This window comes from Mirounga leonina, unplaced genomic scaffold, assembly GCF_011800145.1.
Source record: "Mirounga leonina isolate KUSES-001 unplaced genomic scaffold, KU_Mleo_1.0 Mir_91, whole genome shotgun sequence".
In the NCBI taxonomy this organism is placed as follows: domain Eukaryota; kingdom Metazoa; phylum Chordata; class Mammalia; order Carnivora; family Phocidae; genus Mirounga; species Mirounga leonina.
Genome location: NW_023270839.1, coordinates 25,829,410 through 25,843,708, shown reverse-complemented (window position 1 = coordinate 25,843,708; position 14,299 = coordinate 25,829,410). Strand labels below are relative to the sequence as shown.

Here is a 14,299-nt window from a genome sequence, read left to right as displayed (position 1 = left end):
ATCACTACTATGAGTGGTGTCATGAATTAGGCTTAATCCTCTCAGTGCCACTGTTCAGTAGGTGGTATTGTCCCCTTTTACGGATGAAGCTCAGAGAGGTTAAGTGACTTGCCTGAGGTCACAAAGTGAGTCCCAGATCCAGGGTTGGAACCCAGACCTCTCTGACTCCAGTGCTGTCTGGGGCAAAGTCTTTTATTCTACAGTAAGGCTGGTTAAAATGCAAATTATCAGGATATATGAGAACAAAGATTAGATTGAACATAAAGGAAGATATCAGATACTTCCTTGTCTGTATAGAAGAAGGAAGAGGAAGAGGAGGGGGGAGGGAGGAAGGAAGGAAGAGAAAGAAAAGAGAAAAGAAAGAAAAAAGAAAAGAGAGAAAGAAAAGCAAGCAGTCCTAAAGCAGAAGCACTGGGGTTTGGAGAAAAGAGAATCTCTGGAAGAATAAAGAGGAGAGTTTGGAGTTACTGAAAGCAAACTTGGCCCACTCGCCTTTGTCAGGGCTTCTGATTTTCAGAGCAACAACGGCTCCCATTAAGTGAACATTCACTATGCAAATGAATTATTTCTCAGATAATCCCATTCTCTCATTTAATCCTCTTCCCCGTCCTCTGAAACATAAATACTGTTACTATAGATAAGAAAATAGACTTGTTAGAGTTCAAATCACACAGAAAGTGGCAGGCCAGCATTTGAACACAGATCTGATCTCAGGTCCCCAACTCCAAGTCCATGTGGACCTCCTTTCTTTATAGGGAGAAGTGGGATGCTACAGAGAACTCGTGGTCCACCTCTGTCTTCCACAAGGGGATACCTAGGACACCAGTACCACCCTTGAGTAAAGTGGGAGAGAGACCGTTAATAGATGATAAACACACAGGTCCTCTTCCAACATGAAAACTTCAACTTGAGCAATGTAGATTCCCAGTTACTGTCGTTTAGTCTTCCACTTACTTTTATTTCTCAGAAGCCCTGAAAATGTCTGCTTTACCATAGAATTCTCAGACCTGAGCTCATAATGTTTATAGCCATGAAAACTCCACAATTTTGGCTTCAATCAGAAACTTCTGTCTTTAATATATAGAATAATAAGTTTCAGGAGTTTTGTGAATAAGCTCACTCTGACAGCGGCATTAATATCCTTTCCTCGCTGTCTAAGCTTGACTTGCCATTGGGGTAACAACCCCCATGAAATTTCCATGGTCTATAATTACAGTTATAAATCTTAATGTGTCCTGATGCTATAGGCCAAACTTTAGCAGTCTCTATTTTTTTTTTTTTAATATCAGGGTTTTTTTTGGTTATTTGAATTATATAATGCTCCTTTTAACATTTCAAACACTATAGAAGTGTTTAAAATAAAATGAACCACTTCTTTTTCTTCCTCATATTCCCCTGGTTAACTACTGTTACGATTACCGTAGCTTAACTCCTTCCATATTTTTTCTTTGCTTTGGGACACACACATATGTATTCAAGAAAAAGGCAGCATAGCTAGCATATTATTCTGTAATATGCTTTTCTTACTTAACAAGATACTCTGAACAGCTTTCCAAACCAACACAGTCAGATCTATCTTATACTTTTTAAGAGCTGCACAGAATTTCACAATATGGATATATAATAATTTATTCATCAGCCCTCTATTGATAGACATTCAGGGTGTTTCTTTTGTTGTTGCTGTTATTGAAACAATGCTACAATGCATATACTAGTATATAAATTTTATGTACGGACAGATAAATTCCTAGAAATGAAATTTCTGGAATGAGAACCAACTTTTACGAGATGATGGATGAAGAATGGTATCTTGTTTTTTTCGTTACTAGGTCAGAGAGTATGTGCATTTTAAGTTTCATTAATATTGCTATATTACTTTCCAAAAAGGATTATAGTTGCAGACAAAAGATTTATTAAAAACTATTAGGTAGCTCCAGAATCTTCAGGAGGGCAAATGAACCAGGGAGAACCACAGCCAAGCATAGCACCTCTGGGAGCAACACCCAGCCATATGGCTGCATTGTTGTAGTGAAAACATGATTACTACCTCTTAACAGCTTGGCTATGATCACCTGGGGTCTGGATGCCAGGTCAGCCACAGATTTCCAGAGAACCACCATGCTTGTCAGATATCGAGAGAAGTGTATTAAAATTTTTCCTTGTGATTACGATTCTTTTCAAGTTCTTGTACTTCAAGGAGATTTTACCTTATATAATTTGAGGCTATGTTATTTGCAATGTAATGGTTCTTGATTGTTATTTGTTCTTTATAGCTTTTACCTTTTTTATGATAAAATGTTCTTAATTAAATTTCATTTTTTTATATTAGTTTTACTTCTGTTGCTTTTCTGAGCCTGCATATACCTGATATATAATCCAGGCCCATCTTTTAATTTTCATTGCTTTCTTATTCTTTTGGGTTTTCTCCTTTGATAAGGGAGTTAAACTACTCGTTTTTATTGTAGTAACTTATATATTTTATCTTGCTCCTTTCATGTTACTTTATGATTACTTTAAATTCTTTATTTCCATTTTTTCCTTTACATACTCAGAGGCAACATGATTTTTAAATATCTTATTTGTCATAATTTATAAGTTTTACTATTATATTCCCATTTTACTAGTGATTTCTCCCATTTTCATAGTCATTTAAATCTCTATTTCCATATTGATATACCAAAATTAAATAATAACTATATCCTTCGCCAATTGTTTCACTATCTTGTTCACACCTTCCCTTGTCCACTTCCAAATTAAATAGTTTTGGAAATGTATATACTTATTTCTCCCTCCCTGCTCCTACTCCCTCCCTGCTCCTACTCCCCTCTTGTAAGTAATCTAGAATTGTAGTTTCATTCTGTTATTAAATGCTCCTTTAACATATGTTTTGACCATTGCAGATTTTTTCTAAGTTAATACTATAGCTCATCTTCACATTATTACTCATTTAGAGCCAACTATACATTGTAAGAATCATTGCTCACCACCATTTTTATGTTCTTTTCTTCCACTCTTTTGAAGTCTTTGTCCTAACTGAATTTTTATTTGCAGCAATTTCCTTGAGTAATTTCTTCAGAAGGGGACATAGATGTTATACTTTTGAGCTCAAAGCTTTTTTTTTTTTTCTTTACACTTAAATGATACATTGGATGGGCATGAGATTCTTGAGTCAGAGACTTTTACTTTACGTACTTTGTAAATGTTGTTCCACTATACCCAGTTTTAGTGTAGCAGTTTGATATTAGCTTGATTCTCTTTCCTTCCTAAGTAATATATTCTCTATCTGGAAGTCTGTGTTCTTTGTCTTGGGGCTTCACAAATGTCACTAGAATGGAACTTCTTTAATTTTCCTAGGAGTTTAGAGTGCCCTCTCAATCTGAAAATCTTGCTATTTGTTCACAATAGCAGAGCAGTTTTCTTCTGTCATTTCTTTGATTGTTACTTCTTTCTTTTTCTCTAAGATGCCATTATTTGTATGTTAGGCCCAAGGATCTGTAATCTATGGATTTGCCATCCATGTCTCATATCTTTTTGCACATGGTTTCCATTTCTTCAAGTTTTTTGCTCTGTGTTGTGAGATATTATTTCCATTTGTTTTTTCCAGAATATTAATTCAGTTCTCATCAGTGACTATTCCTATTTGGTTTCTCTATTTAATTTTTAAATTCAGAAATAATGTTTTTTTTCTTCCAGAATTTTTTTTTTCTGTGATCTAATTTCATCCCGTTAAGAATTCTCATTACATTTTTTTTGGTTATCGTGCTTGTCTGTCTTTTCCATTAGTTCTGCCTCAATAGGAGCCACCTGTTCTTCTTTTTTTTTTTTTCCTTTTTCTCTCTCTTTTTTCAGTTGAATCCTCTTTAATTGGTTGTGATTTTTCTACTCATACCCACGCAGGTCAGGCTATTGGTGTCTCTTGATGGTGATGAATTGACAGGTTGGAAGGTACCGTTGAAGATTTTGGCCTAATGTCTTGGCAGCCAAATGAGCTGGAACACTAGCATCTCTTTGCTGAGGATGGATGGCAGGGCTCTCTGTTCTCAGTGCTCTTGAGAGAAAAAAGCTGTCCTGTTATAACCCCTGCAGTTTATATTCAAGACTGCCAAAATTTTTTTAGTGGGGCAAGATTTTAAAAAACAGTAAACTTCAAGTGGGAAGAGGAAGTGTCTATTTACTGTGTGAGTAGGACCCCCTCAGACAGGTGAGAAATCTGTGGTCTTGAAGCAGACTCTGCTAGAAATGCAAACCTTCACTTGGACCACTTGGGGTCTCAGAGATGCAAATAATGTTGCCAGAACCTACTTGTTTTTCTCTGAAAACTCAGGGTTCATATTTGCCAGTGGTATCCTTGCTTCCCTGATAGCAGGCCCTTTTTAGCTGTGTTGCCACAACAAGTTATTGGAAGAGAGAAGAGCTTGTGAACATGCTCCCAGGTCACCATGAATCCTCGCTTCTGAATTTTACGACAAAAGAGGATTAAGGATTTTCTTTGTTATTAATTAAATAATTTAAGAAAAAGCATCAGCAAAATGAGTTAGAATATTGATGTAAAACAGAGTATGCCTATGTAAAATAGTCATGTGAAAACTTATGTACAGATTATAAAATGTTGCCGTGGCTCACTACTGAAGATTTTTTTTTTTTTTTTCAACAGAAATGCTTTAAGAGCAATTTGGAAAGTAACTTTGAAATTAGAAATCATTCTGTTTTCTTATTTCTCACATAAAAGAAGATTAACATTTTATCTCCTGATTTTGATTCAACCTTGGCAGCTATAAAGACTTTCAGATATAAGTTCTGAAGTCAGTTGTCTACCAGAAATGTCAGGTCAGTTCCCAGTGCTGTGCAGAAAATAAGAGTGCCTGTGGTTGTTAGATAGGTGCAACCATCTCTTCACAGAGCAGTTCTGGGAAAACATCACTCAGTAAAATGATACTCTTTTAATCCTCAAAGACCTCCCCTTGGCATTTGACTTCATTTACAGATAGCCTTGGATACCAGTTACTGGACTGTCATTAATCATGTCTTCATCTGGGGCAGCGTTGCCACTTATTTCTCCATTTTATTTACAATGCACAGTAATGGCATCTTTGGCATCTTCCCAAACCAGTTTCCATTTGTTGGTAAGTTGAGTCCTATTATCTATGGGAGCCTAGTGTCATGCTGTCATTTATTTGTCTTTGTAATTTATTTTCTGTGTTGGGTGGGACTAAGGATGACTAATAATCTTTTCTCTAGGAATGGAGGGAGCCAGGCATCTGCAGGCTTTCAGGCTTGAGAAGAGTTCCAAAAGATTAGTTTCTGCTGTCCCTGACAGATATAGAAGAATCACTGTGATAGCTGCTTATAAGGTCCCAACAGCCCAGATGTAATAGATAGTCCCTTTGCAAACAAGAGGCATAACACATATATCAGGGCTACCTGAAGGTCTGTAAAAAACATGTATAATAGAGCGAAGAGAAAGAAATCTTAGGTTCTTCCTTTTATCCCACATTATCACCACTATCACTGCCAAAGTGCACCTGTAGAACTTACTTGCATTTAGATAGGAAAGAAATGATGTATAATTTAGAGCAGTCTAAGAATTGCTGGACATTAGTCCATAAGAGGCACAAAGAGTAGCCTCTGTAGTTAGACAGCCAGGGCTCAGGTGTTAGCTCTGCCACTTAAATGCTGGGTGACCTTGGGCAGATTTCTTTTTATTTTCATGCCTTGATGTCTTAAATTATAAACTGGAGATATTAATAGTTTCTATTTTCATAGGAAATGTGAGGGTTACATGAGACAATGCATATGAAATGCTTAGCATGGAGCCTGGTACATCGTACTTTTTTAGTAAGTGGTAACCATGATGATGGTGATGATGAAGATGATGAAGGTGATGATTCAAGCAAATGTGTCTTGATTACTGGTTGGGAACACTGCAGAATGATTTGAACAGCAGATGGGTAGCACAGGAATTCCAAAAATACCTTAAAACCCTGAGATTCTGTAATACTACAAAGAGCGTACATCTGGTTTATCTATGGACTGTACCACCATTGTGTTCCACATTTCAAAATGATTCCCAGAGGGCCACTGAGCTTTACTACACAATGAGGCTATTAATATACTTTCTCAGAAGTTTTGAAATCTCTAATCTGTGTGAGATAAGTTGGTAACAGTGATGTTTCTCAGTTTGTCCCAACAAACCGGAAAAGAGAGATGCACAGTGTCAACCTTAATCAGGTGAGACTTAATCAGGTGAGACTGAGATTTGCATCCACTAGTTAAGGAATTCAGTCTAAGAAATCCAGAAAAATAATCCTTAGGAAATTGGTTCATGTAGAATGCAAAATAAGAGCAACTGTAGGGTTATACATTTCCACTGATGCAAAGACACCTGAAAGTATAATTCCAATTAAATACACATATACTTAATAATGTTGTTCTCCATCTTTTGCCTTGCTTTGCATGTACATGGAAATCTTTAAATTGCACCATTCTCACTTATATGTAATATTAATATTTTGTTTTCCAAAAGATTGCAACTATGTAGAAACATGATGGTGATGAATAAGAATAAGCATATTATGAAAGACCTTTAACTATTTCTAGGGTTTTTTTTTTCCTTTATTTTTTCTTTTTATTTTCTTCCTTTCTTCTTCTTCTTTTTTTTTTTTTTTCCTTTTGGTTGCCAAATCTGAAAGTTCAGTGCATTGATGAGAAGATTTCTAATACTAAGAGCATTTTAGCACGCATAATGAGCCTGGAATGCCTCAACTGGAGAAAGTAGTTTGTGTGGGGACCACTCTCTCCAGCTAAGCACATGCCATTCCAGGAATTAATTACTGAGCTCCAATGAGAATTCTCAAAAGTTAGATCAACACTGGGGTTTAAGAAAAAAAAATTTTCCTTAGTAGCCAGCAGCAAGCAGGAGTGTGGTTTTAAAGTGAAGCTTGTTTTCCCAGCCATGCCTGGGGGTACTAAGCTTCAGGGAGCTCAAAGAGACATTTAATTTATTGAATCAAGTTTGTTTCTGCCCAGGCAACTGTAATCTACTGCTCTTGGTGGGCAGATTCTATCCTCCAAAGCCAGAAAATACAGACATACCAATCAGTAGCCAAGCCCTCATACCCAAAACACATTCAAATGGTGTTAACACTTTAGCTTTGGGAGAGGGGATGTAGATAATTGGAGGTATTGTGGCAAATCCCTAGACAACCAACAGGGACAAAAGTTTATTTTGGTGATATAAACAGGGTTGACATGTTCCTGTAGAATTTGTCTGCTTAACTGACCATTATTGTTTTGTTTAAGCAAACATTCCAGTATATGAGGTGTGAGTATAAAGTAAGGAAACTGGCTTCAGGCTTGGGAGTGAGTTTCACCACAGTATTGCACTAGCGTGTTGGATGGCTGCATTAGCAGCCTGCCAGTGAGAGGAATGCTCTTTTCACAAACCCAAGAGCATCTCTGATCTCCTTGGAGTCTTGAGTTCTTCATAACCCAGTGAATATCAGAGAAATCAGCAAGTCCCTTTGAGGCAGGTTTTCTGAGGCTGCTGCCTGAATTGTAAAGGTTGGCCCTATATTAGGTAAAGCTCTCCAGTCACCAAAGGTATTGAGATTGTACCTGCACCCCAGACATATGTTGTAGAGTTTTGATTTGGCAGTTTTATTCAAGAGTCTGTAAGAGCAAATGTGCCTTTTAAAAATAATGGCTGCTTTGTAGTCAAGGGATCTTGAGGCTCCATGAGAGAATTCTACCTCATGAGTGAAGCTGGACTGAGTCTAGATGAGAGAGCACTTGGCTCTGATTGGCTATCTCCAAGTGATTGGGCCATGAAGTAGTTCCCAAGGGTGGTGATCATACCCCTCTTGCCTTCTCATCACCTCTGAATATACTATATACCGTGGAAGACACCTAGTGGTTCTCCCTAGGTAGCCCAAACCTCACCATTTCAAAAAAGACCTTATGGGAATAGACAAGGAGCCTATTTATTCAATAATTCAGTATATTTTGTATAATTATGTATATTTTTCCTTAATAATAGGAAATGCACAACATTCTTTGACCCAGAAGTGCATCTGGCTTGTTATTCTCTTAACAACAGTGGCATCAGTTGTGCCTGTGGTGGTAGTCAGATTTTTGAAGATGGATTTATGCCCAACCCTGAGTGACCAGGTATGTTGCAGTGCTGATAAGTACTTGAAGGGCTGATTCTTGGCTCTTGGAATCATGTCCTTCTCTGCCTGATTTCTAAGCCCGGGAAAGGGCTAATGAACTTCCCACTGGAAACACCCATAGGTATACATGATCACATAACAGTAGATGGAACTGCCCACATCTGAATTTAGTAGCTTTGTGAATGTTAATGAAGAGAAATGTCTAGACTAAATGTGGGTGGGGAGTCATGAATTACAAGTTAAGTTGGGCATTTCTAAAAGTTGACTTTAAAAAAAGAAGCTGGCAGCATTTTGGACAACTATTCTAAGGCAAAGGCAAACTATAAGGAAAGTTACTGACATGTGGGCAAGTAGAGGATAGAGTAAAAGGGAGACAAGCAAGGTATGAGGTGAAGGGACTCAGTTTTTGTAGAAGTATGGTAGCAGATTCAGAAACATAAGGAGATGCTACCTTCTGAACAGATTAAGAAAGGGAACAGCAACATGATGAATGGATGGAAAAATATAAAGTTGAAAGGAAAATAGAACAGATTGTAGAAATCCTTAAACCAAGGGATTAACAGCCAGTATTTCATGAGAAGAGTAGTAGAAGCAAGACAATGTCAAGTTATGTCAGGACCCAGATAGAAAAAAGGAGAAGAAAGGGGAGATGCACATTTGTGGTGGCATCATGAGAAGGGGCAAACACTGGTGGAGTGAGTGACCAGGCCAATGATACTGAGAGGAACTGAGGCAGAACTTCCCTTACCAGGATATCCTCCACATTCTGAGGGCAAAGCATGTGAAGATTCCTTCTGAAATGATTCATAGGTTCCCCTGTTAGATCTGTCCTTTCCTTTTGGCTCCGTGAGATCATTCTGATGTAAACCCAGAAAATGATGGATGAGCTGAAGGAAAGAAGATGATGCTCATTTCTTTCAGTACGTAGTCAGATCATGGTCTTCTGCTTTTAACGGCTTTCTACCGTTAAAGTCGGAATCTAAGAGATCAGCCAGTTTAGAGAACAAGGCGGCTTACACCAAACATTGGATATTTTACTCCTCATCTTTACAGGGAAATGAAATATTGGAAACCCACCCAAATGATGTTGAATTCTTCAAAAGGCTGCAAAAAAAAAAAAAAAAAAAATCCAAAGGAAATCAAAACCCTCAAAATCTCATGATATACTGACCTACCACAAGAGTTGGGAATTTCTGACTCTCATTTTCTAAATTTTCTCTTGGTCCAGTTACTAACGACTATTGGATCGTGAGAATTTCCTTTGAGAGGGAAAAGGCCTATTTTGGGGAAATGGGACTATAGATGGTTATACTGACTGTGTTTGGATGTTGGAAAAGCCTTCTGTACAAAAGTATGTTCCTATTAATTTAAGATGGATATATAAGAAGGACACAGTAATGGAACTTGTCTTAACACTTCTTATTTAATAGTCTCTTGGTGGTAATAAAAACTGACCAGTGCCCAGTGTAATCTTTTGGGTGGAAAATCTTGTGTGTGTGTGTGTGTGTGTGTGTGTGAAATGCTTCCTTTTACAATGAAGGTGAGTATTTTGTTATTGCTGATGTTTCTACTGAAAGAGCTTTCTCTTCATAGAGTGGCCCAGGGCCTGGAATCTGTCATTTGGAGGCATCATCTCACTCTGTCTCCTTCCTCTTCAGATCCGTCAGAGGCAAAAGGCTCAAAAGAAGACAAGGCCCTTACGTAGCCGAAGGCCTCAGACTCGCAGGTCAAGCTCAAGAAGATCTGGATATGCTTTTGCTCACCAAGAGGGCTATGGAGAGCTTATCACATCTGGAAAAAATATGCGAGCTAAAAATCCACCCCTAACATCAGGGCTGGAAAAGACACTGTATAATAGCACTAGCTGGATTGAAAATTTCTATAAGAAAACCACAGACACAGTGAGCAGCTTTAGCCAGGATAAAACAGTGAAACTGTGAGTCAAGATGAATTTGAACCACATAGTGACTTTTCACTTCAACTAAAGCTGAAATTCAGCTCCAAAGTTTGGGATCAGGGGCTGGGGTGGGACAGATTGCCTCACTTAATTTGAATCTGTGGCAGACAGCTGCCAGTGCCCACAAAATAGGGGTACACTGTATGGGAAACCAGGCCAGATGGTCACTGTCTAAGTTGTGATTTGCTGGGCAAGGGCCTCACAATACAAGCAGAAGTTTTCATCAACCTAGATACCAACTGACCTAAACTTGAGAATCTTATTTATGGAGAAAAACTTGTAAATCTGCATATACATTGAATGGATCTTCAAGTGGATAAAAGAGTGCATTCGGAAGGTATACATCCCAGCTGTGAAAAGCATGCTTGTTGACAGGTAAACACATGTAAGATCAACTTTTCCCAAGATACATTTTTAAGATGTACAACATATATTATGGTGCTTTCAGACTAAGAGCAGCTTGTGACTCTCTAGTCTTGATATCTACATACCTGTGTTATTACCCAGGACAACACATCACCTTCATGGCCTGAAGAATAGAAAAACATGTTGGTGTTCCTCATTTTTTTTTTTGCTGGTCTAAAGACAAAGTAGGTTGGAGCATCTTAACAGTGGGATAAGCTAGGAATTTGGTCAAACGTATTCACAAAGCTCTCAGGGATATGTACATGAAATGTCCAAGAGAAGTTCTCTATGAAGTATTCCAAACACTTTCCAATGACTTTTATAACAACCTCAGTAGTAACTTACCCTGCATCATCCAGAACCATTAATGAAACCAGCATAGCATTGGGGTTTCACACTTTAATGATAATATTCCAAATAGTGTATGGGTAAATACGCTCAATATTTCCAATTTTAAAAAGTTTAAACAACCTCTTCAATTACTATTTAAATACTCAGGCTTAAGTCTTTCATAGTTGCTTTTGATATTTAGCTGTCATGTTTATAATTCAAACATAAACATATGTAGATAAAGTTAGTTTTCTGGAGATGTTCGAGTAGAGATTTCCAGTCCACATGTGAATCAGCAGTTTAGTTCCTGTAAAAGAATTCAGGCAGATTTGTGTTCAGACTCCACCTCTATTACTTCTTACCTCTATAACCTTGGGCAGGTAATGTGCCTCCTCTGAGACTCACTTTCTTCCTCTGTAAATGAGGATATACTACCTACCTCATGTGGTTGTTTGAGGATTATCAAAGCACAAATTCTTAAATCATTGAAACCATAATTCTCATATGAATGGAGTTACATTTAACTCATCATCAGAATAACAGCAATTTGAAGAGAATGTGAAGAATGGGGATTTAATCAGTAGGAAAGACCTTGATGAAATGAGATTGCAAAGTAAGACATTAAAACTGGTTAGCATCCTACAAAGAAATAAAATTATCACCCTGGAGGTAAATTTCTCTATCAGAAAGTGCAAATAAAACATCATCATGCTTTATCAATTTTCTGTAAGTCAACCTCCAACTTGACAAGGCACCTAATCTGGTCTCTGTTGAATTATTACTCAAAGTTATCTTTCCCAAGAGAGTCAGACGGCCCTTGGGTGCGTTTGATGGATAATAGGCTAGCATGATATTAATAGATGACACAATCCCTTTTTTCTTTATATTTTTGTTTTTTGTTTTGTTTTGGGGGGTGGTTTTTGGTCATACTTTCCTAGTCTGGGATAATTTTTCTGAATGGGATCAAATGAGGTATATGTGAAAGACCCTAATACAGTGTTTTAATCATAGTAAATACTAAGGTATTCCTTTTCCACACATGCCTGCATGGACTTACCCAGATACTAGTTTTCAGTGTCAAACTTGTCATTAGTTTCACTGTGTTTGCTTGCTTTTTGTAACATTTTTGAAAGATTTGAAAACCTTTAATAAATGTTTTGGCACTATTGGTGTTTGGTGTTGTGTGTATTCTTTATTGGGAACTCACGGGGGAGATTGTTTGTCACATTGGTCAACTGATTTTTTTTTTTTCCCCCTCTCCTTTACATGCCTGAGGAAAATGCATATCATTCCTAGGATCAGAGTCAAGAATCAAATGAACTGATTGGACCGCTGTGTGAGGAATGGGAGAGACCATGTTTGCGAGTTTGCAAGTTCAATTCAAATTAAATAAGGCTGTTTAAAAAAAGATAATGTGGGATGATTTTGAGAGAAACACATATCAGTTTACTTTGGCCCCATGGGGTCCAAATAAGCTGCCACACCCATTACGAGATCATTCAATTCCAAGTGCCAGAGATTACTTCGAACCTGAAGATAAAGAGCCTGACGGGTAGGGAATGATGGTGGTGCACTGGGGAATAATAAAATTTTAATTTTACATAAATATTATCAGATTATTTGAAAAAAAAAAAAACAAAACAACTTTGTAGATTCAGGACTGAAGTTGGTAACCTTGTGTTTTAAAGTCTCAGTCCCAAGTTTCGAGGTCTTAGAGGCCATTGCAAATCATACTTCCTTGACTTAGATCTGCTATCTTTGTGTCTCTCCTTTGCCTACAGGTATACATACCTACGAAGGAAAGAAGAGAGAGGGTTGAAGAAAACAAGAGCCATAAAGCAAGAGAGCAAGAAAGGTGTGAAGGGAAGGAGGGAGGAAAGGAGAACAGGATGGTGTCCAGTTATATCCCTCTTAAGGTGATAACGACTTTTTGAAAAATAAATTTAATTCCTTAAAGAAAAAAAATAGATTGTATTTGAGATTGAGAAGTGAATACTAAAACCTCCTTCATAGTTGGTGTGAGACCAAGAAAATTTTATCTGAAAGGGGGCCAGGAATTCTGGCTTCTCACAGTAATACCACTGATTTATGTGAGGCGGAGCCTCCCTGACTCCACCTGACTTCCCCAGGCCTTAGTGTCCCAATCCATCAATGGACAAATTGGGCAGTATGGTCACAAAGACCTTTTCTCATTCACCCACTATGTGAGCTGTTCTTGCCAGTCCTGCCCACAGTGTATTTGCAAGTGTTTTTAATTGGAAAGAGAGAAGAGAGACTAGGCTGGATGCTCTCTTGAGTGCAAGGCTTGGGTCTTGTGCTGGTTCGTGTTTCTCTAGAACAGCCCCGGGAGTCCTAATGTCTCCAGGTCTCTGTCAGTTTACCACAGAGGTGCTAAACACTATAGTTGTGTTTTGTCTGGGTCAGTTGAACACACTCAGTTTCTTGCTAAGGATTCACTAAGATCTTATACCCACACTCACTTTTCCTCTCTGCCACTTTAAATATCAAAGGTATAGAGAAACAAGGTAAAATACTCATGCCCAGTAAGAAGAGGGCCATTTTAAGGTCCTCTCTACCTTGTCCCTGGGCCTAGAGGGGATTCTTTGGGCCTCTGCTTCCTTAGGATTCGAAGTAAAACAACAGAGCTTGAGTACTTTCCTTCATAGTTATGGGGAACTTTTCAGTTTATGCACCATCTGAAATGTTTCACTTTATGTACCAGTCTGTATATTTACACAAACTGGATATTTTGAGCCTTACAAAAAATGAGGTGAGGTGGTCAGGACGTTTATGGTTCTTTGGGATGTTTTGTTTTGTTTTGTTTTGTTTTCCTTATTATTTTAATTGCGGTATAGTTAACATTCAGTGTTATATTAGTTTCAGGTGTACAATATAGTGACTCAGCAATTCTATACATTACTCAGTGTTCATCCTGATAAGTGTACTCTTAGTCCCCTTCACCTATTTCACCCATCCCCCCCCCCACCTCCCCTCTGGTAACCATCAGTTTGTTTCTGTAATTAGGAGTCTGTTTTATTGTTTGTCTTTTTTTTTCTTTGTTGGATTGTTTCAGAAATTCCACATATTAGTGAAATCATATGGTGTTTGTCCTTTCTCTGACTTATTTCACTTAACATTTTACCCTCTAGCTCCATCCATGTTGTTGAAAATGGCAAGATTTTGTTCTTTTTTATGGCTGAATAATATTTCACATATGAGTGAAATTATACGGTATTTGTCTTTCTCTGACTTATTTCACTTAGCATTCTACTCTCTAGCTCCATCCATACTGTTGCAAATGGCAAGATTTCATTCTTTTTATAGGTGGGTAATATTCCTCTGTGTGTGTGTGTGTGTGTGTGTGTATACACCACATCTTCTTTATCCATTCATGTACTAATGGACACTTGGGCTGCTTCTATAATTTGGCTATTTGAAA

At 37.8% G+C, this 14,299-nt stretch overlaps 1 protein-coding gene across 1 annotated transcript in view; it reads left to right on the top strand.

Moving 5' to 3' along the window:
* ATP8B4 (ATPase phospholipid transporting 8B4 (putative)) overlaps nt 1–12,026 on the top strand; it is a 265,650-nt gene extending 253,624 nt beyond the window's left edge. Inside the window, exons 26-28 of the mRNA XM_034994445.1 lie at nt 4,985–5,123; nt 8,036–8,166; nt 9,827–12,026. Of these exons, the coding sequence (XP_034850336.1) occupies nt 4,985–5,123; nt 8,036–8,166; nt 9,827–10,108 (552 nt within the window). The 3' untranslated portion in view covers nt 10,109–12,026. The remainder of the gene's footprint in view (nt 1–4,984; nt 5,124–8,035; nt 8,167–9,826) is intronic.
* The last annotated feature ends 2,273 nt before the right edge of the window (nt 12,027–14,299 follow it).